The sequence below is a fragment of the Etheostoma spectabile genome, chromosome 14 (assembly GCF_008692095.1).
Source record: "Etheostoma spectabile isolate EspeVRDwgs_2016 chromosome 14, UIUC_Espe_1.0, whole genome shotgun sequence".
In the NCBI taxonomy this organism is placed as follows: Eukaryota; Metazoa; Chordata; class Actinopteri; order Perciformes; family Percidae; genus Etheostoma; species Etheostoma spectabile.
This window is the reverse complement of record NC_045746.1, coordinates 12,013,144-12,019,153: the sequence shown is the minus strand read 5'-3', so window position 1 is coordinate 12,019,153 and position 6,010 is coordinate 12,013,144. Positions and strand designations below refer to the sequence as shown.

Genomic DNA, 6,010 nt, shown 5'->3' with positions numbered 1-6,010 from the left:
GAAAAACTAGGTAATAGGAACTGCATAATTCATGAGAGAGGGGGGAGAGCTGCTAAAATAGAGACATGACACTTGAGAGAGTGTGTGTGTACACAGATAGGATAAGAGAGTAAGAGGGATGAAATATCACCCTACTAGAACATGAAGTGATTCAACACAAGAGGGGCACATTCAGTACTAACGTGAGAGGATGAAACCATGACATCACAGACATTCGTCAGTATGTATAGGTTTGAGTACATGGTGTATGTACTTAGGCTGGAATCAGGTTCTAAACTTGAACTATGTCCCAAGTACGGGGCAGGTATCCAAACAATTCCAAATAAAAGTGTGTTTACCAGTTTGTTTGGGTAGCGTAGCACCACAGGCTGCACTGGGAGTCCTGGTATGAAAGCCCCTGAGAAAGATAAGAGAGTAGGGAGGTGGTGAGAAGACAGAAGAAAAAGTCCAATCACTACATGCTTATGAAATGAAATGACACAAGTACTAAATGGTTTTAGCAACAGGGTTTTCTACATATTTCAACTCCCTTGTAAACCACAGAGAGATGGCAATGTGCTGGGCTGAGTTGTGTACCGGGTTAGATCATAGACTGTATTAATGGTCTATGGGTTAGATGAATGACGAGCTCCCAACCTGAGGATAACCTCCAGACCGGGCAGACAAGTCTATCTATTGAAATTCTATAATGTCCGGCTGATGACAGAGGAGCTGATACGAGCTACGTAGAGCTGGGCAATATAGAGAAAATCAATTATCCCGATATTTTTGACCAAATACCTTGATATTGAGGCAATGTTGCATAGTTGACAAGTGGTGCTTTCGCAAAATATGCACAAAAAGTCATTTTTCATTAATAATCATCAGTTATGTTGATATAATAACTATGTGGGTAAAGGCAAATATTGGAACAGAACAGTCTGGTGTGTTCAGAAAATTACTTACACTCTACTGTAATGCAGCCTTTAAAACCAGGAAAAGACAACACGTGTCATATCAGAATATTACAATATCTAGGCTCATATATCGATATATTGCCCAGCCCTAAAGCTACGTACAGTATTTATTAATGGGAATTGCCCTATTCAAGCTACTGTGTGAGCTTTAAATAGGTGGAAATGAGATGGGTTGAGAACAGTGGGAGTTAATCAAAAGCTAAAATGCTCCGTAAAGCTGAGGGGAACTGCACAGACTTTAAGGGTTGCACAATATTGACAAAATGGGATATTGTAATATTGATTATGATTACAATATCAATTTCAATATTTTTTAACATCTGAAAATTACAAAAGTTACGAGAAAACGCATCGTAACAACAGTCACAGATTCATAACAATATAGTGCACAGTGAGACCTTTAAATGGCTCCGTAGTGCGGCTGGACCACACGTCGGTCGTTAATGAAAAATATTCAATATCTATCTGACTCCAAACTGTGAAATAGGTGCAGGATGGGATTCGGCCTTGTTCATTCAGAACTTTCTTGACGCCTTTTTTAACCACTGTGTGGATGGGCGTCATATCTTTGGCCAAATACGTTATAGCATTGGTGATTTTGGTGGGTCTCTTCAAGTTCTTGTCCTACTTTGTGCCAGTAGCAACACTCGCTAGTGAGTCTCGTTCGGCTAGCTCTGGCTAGTATTAACAGGTTTGTTTTGGGATGGCATCATGCACTCATGATTCACTCCGTTTAGTTGTCTCTCTTTTTCTTCATTTCCACTGTCACTCTGCCACACAGTCAAACGGGACACATCGCTTCACAAAATACAACCAAATGTTGCAGACTTATTGTGACATTTTCGATATAATATTGTGCAACATGAAATTGCGATAACAATATTAATTGGATTTATCATGCACCCGTAACAGACACATAACAATTATCTGTGGTTTGGCCACTACAAGTGATTCCCTTCACATTACACATTTTCAAAATTATTCATATAGATGTTAGGGTTGTTCTGGACTAAAAAAAAGAATTCTTAGTCGACTAATACTCGTATCCTTTTGACAACTAATCGATTAGTTGATTTAACCGACCTAGATGTAACACATTTAACTGTAAAATTGAGTTTCTCCACAAAGAATGAGGCAAAAGCACAATTTTAAATCTTGTGTTTACAAGAAATGTGATTTCTTAGAAAAAAGGAATTTAGCATCTAAAAAATGACGAAACCACTTAGTTGACTGAGACCAAAACGACAGATTATTCGACTAATCAACTAAGAGGGAGCAGACTTAATAGAATCATTGATAAGTGGGTGCCCGGATAGCTCAGTTGGTAGAGCGTGCGCCCACATTTAGAGGTATGACCCTGGATGCAGCGGGTCACTCCGACCCGCGGCCCTTTGCTGCATGTCATTCCCCCCCCCCCCCCCCCCACCCCTACCTCTTTCATGTCTTCAGCTGTCCTGTCAATAAAGGCCGACAAAATGCCCAAAAATAATGTTAAAAAAAAAAATATAACAAAGAATTATTGATATGTGCAACTCTAACTGAGAGGTTTTTTTTTTTTTAAGAAATCTATTCATTCAGATGATATACATATGTCATTATTGTGAATATAGTATTTGGGGATAAAACTAAATAAAAAAAATAAGAATCTGTTGAGTGGTCTCTAGAAATGCAACAGATCTACAACAGATTTTGTAATAGTTTAATTAAAAAGGAAAATTACAAGGAAAAGTAAAGCCGCCAAATATATTTAATAACCTGGCCTAAAGATGTGTGAACATGTTTGTTAGTAATGGGCCCTTGAGCAGGGTGAGGCTCGACTACTTTTAAAAAATGTGAAAAATTAACATGGAAGACTTTTGTGAAAGAACATGAGACTGATTGTGGTCTACAACCTCTGAATATAATGTGACTACAGGAGGGGACAGACAGGCGCAGAAGGGTGGACATGAAGTGACGATTCAATGAAAAGGACTTTTGAATACAACAAAGGAACGAACACCACACACACACACACAACAACACACACACACACCACACACAACACACACACACACACACACACACACACACACACACACACACACACACACACACACACACACACACACACCACCACAACACACACACACACACACAACACACACACACACACACACACACACACACACACACACACACACACACAACACACACACAACACACACACACACACACACACACACCACACACACAACACACACACACAACACACAACACCCAAACCCAACAACACACGACGTGTGTGGGAGCCAGTGAAGAGACATAACTAGAGGAGACACATCCAGATAAGACTGGAAACACACAACAGACAGATCAAGCTGGACAAACACGCAGACACACGCATACACAACCAACGCAGGACAGATTGTGACCAACAAGGCTTACTGGGAATGACGGAATTACAGACTGGAAGAAAGGGGATTAGACAGAGCAGGCGGGGAACAATGGCTGACAGCATAACACACACGGGACACGAGCAGAAAAACAAGCCCTGAAAGAGATGGGTGCAACAGTTACGTGTCCTGTTGAGGTGTCCCTAAGCAAGAGACACTGAACTCAAACCTGCTGGGCCAACATTAAATGAATACGCCCTGACAGTGTAACCTGGAGTTTCTCTCTTTGGAAATGAAATTAATACTGTAGTGATCCCACACAGACACACCCTTGGTTGGAAATTACCAAAAACCACAACCAAATACTGTTCCTAGCTGTGGTTTGGACAATGTTTGTATCAGCTCCTCTGCATTATTGTATATATATTAATATTACTCTGCTCACCGCCTGTAAATATGATGAAGTTTACCATAGCCCACTAGGACAAGCTTGATTAATAAGGACATCTTGTCTCTCAGGCAAATACAATTACTGTTCATGGCTCAAGTGAGCTCTATTTATTATTTGTGTTGACCGGGTCAGATATTACCCTCATCAGCGGTGAATTCCTCATGTCATAAACTATGATTTCTGCTGATTAATGTCAGTCATAAAACCAGCCCATGGGTGCATCACCGCTAACAACTGGACTGTTGTGGTTCAGCAGAGCGCGGTGAATTGAGGAATACACATGTCTCTGAATACTGCTCTGAAACAGTGTTAGGAAAGGTGTGGCTTAAGTGTGCTCTGTGTTGACAATTAGTAACAGGCCCTTGCATGCACTGAAATGCTCTAGACCACTTATGAAATGATAACTTGTTACGGCCTCACACGTTAATCCTATTTGCTTCAATGTAAAAAACAAGACACAAACCTTTTTACAATACAATGTCACCAGACCAGGACACACACATGAATGTTGCCTAAAGCAGGAAGGGGACTGAACACATACCAGCCTTGAACAAAATGAGCCCCGACCTGTTGGTGCACGTCCCTTCTGGGAATATCATGATCTGAAACACAGACAGACACACAGACACACACAGACACACACAGACACAGAGAGAGAGAGAGAGAGAGAGAGAGAGAGAGAGGCATCTGTCTTTAGTTCATTGTTTTAAATTGTCCTTGATCTTTGTGAGCTGAACTGAGATGTGCGTTTCTCTGTGTGCACTTTCATGCGCGTTACCTGAGGCCACTCCCCTCCAGACTGGGCTCGCCGGTTGATCTCCTCGACAGTTTTTCTCCTGGAGTCCTGATCCGACCGAAACACAAACACCGGCCGGATGTAGCTGATCAGAGCTGGCAGTACGATGATGAAGAGGGAGATTTTAAATGTATGCCAGAACAAAAGAGAAAACCCAAATGTTTGCATAACCGCCTTCAGCACTTTTCAACTAGAAGAAAAGAGAATCTTTATTTTATATTTATTTAAATTATTAATGCCCATTAAGGGACTGGTGTTTTAACACGTAGCTTTAGCATCGAGTGTTTCTCTGTGGGGGCATGGGTGGGGGTGGGGGGGGAAGAGATGGATGAAAAAATAAATACGTATGCCTTTTTTTCAGGTTGGGAAAAAAATGAATAATTTAATAATAATTTATACTGTTTATTAATCCCCAGTGGGGAAATTACAATTTACACTCTGTTAGTAATCACTAGACACAGGTCTGAAATACATACACATGCTCAGGACCTATACATGCACAAATTGAGAGATGTCAGTCTGAGGGGGCTACCAGTGCTAGACCAGCGCCTTTAGTGGTGGGGGGGGGGGGGGGGGGGGGGTACGGTGCCTTGCTCAAGGGCGTCTGGCATTGTTACCCAGGAGGTGAAGTGGCTTCTCTCCAGCTACCAGTCCACACTCAATGTACAGTACCTCCGGGTCAATCCGGCACCATGGAAACAACCATCAACAACCATCAAAAATGATGGAGCGCACACAGCTGTGGTAGAGGTTCATAGAATTGAAACCCCGGCACCGCGGGCTGGTGGCCAGCAACAGCAATCACGGACGCACCTGACTCCCCAACTAGATCAGCAGGCTTTCTGTTGCTGCCGTTAAGCAGGTTAGACCACAAGCCTGCTGTGTCCCAAGCGCTGAGGTTTCCACTTGACGAACATGAGTTACTAACTGAAGGTCCTTCTCCGGAGCTGCCATCTGCTCTCCTCCCGGCCTAGTAGTGTCTTAGTGGCGGTGAATGAGGCAGAGGAACCACAGGGTGCGTTACCTAGCTAATTTGTGTCTAATTTGTGGTCTGATAAAAAGTTAATTCATCAAATTCAGTGTGCCATATCACTAATTTCCAACCAACTGTAGCAGTCATACTACGTCGCACCTGAGTTTTTCTTCTTTTTCTTCCCAAAATTTCTCTGGAGAACACAAAAGTATTCATGTTTTTTTGACATTCTCTCCCCCATGTGCCATTTGGGTCTCTGTAGTAGTCCTCAAATGGGACATTTGGGTCTCAATAATAACACGCAGCTGGACAACGTATCCGGTTTGGCGAAGTGCTACAAATGCAGAAGTGCCTTAAACCGGCATTCTATCTGAATTCCAGCAGGGGGAGACTCCTTAAACCTGCATTCTATCTGAATTCCAGCAGGGGGAGACTCCTTAAACCTGCATTCTATCTGAATTC

The 6,010-nt window shown here is 42.2% G+C and overlaps 1 protein-coding gene across 1 annotated transcript in view; it reads right to left on the bottom strand.

Annotated features, from left to right (window-relative positions):
- The window catches only part of lpcat1 (lysophosphatidylcholine acyltransferase 1), a 30,252-nt gene that overhangs the window by 10,567 nt on the left and 13,675 nt on the right, over positions 1-6,010 (bottom strand). Inside the window, exons 4-6 of the mRNA XM_032535424.1 lie at positions 4,558-4,670; positions 4,321-4,381; positions 339-397 (exon numbers count right to left, since the gene is read on the bottom strand). Coding sequence (XP_032391315.1) covers positions 339-397; positions 4,321-4,381; positions 4,558-4,670 — 233 coding nt within the window. The remainder of the gene's footprint in view (positions 1-338; positions 398-4,320; positions 4,382-4,557; positions 4,671-6,010) is intronic.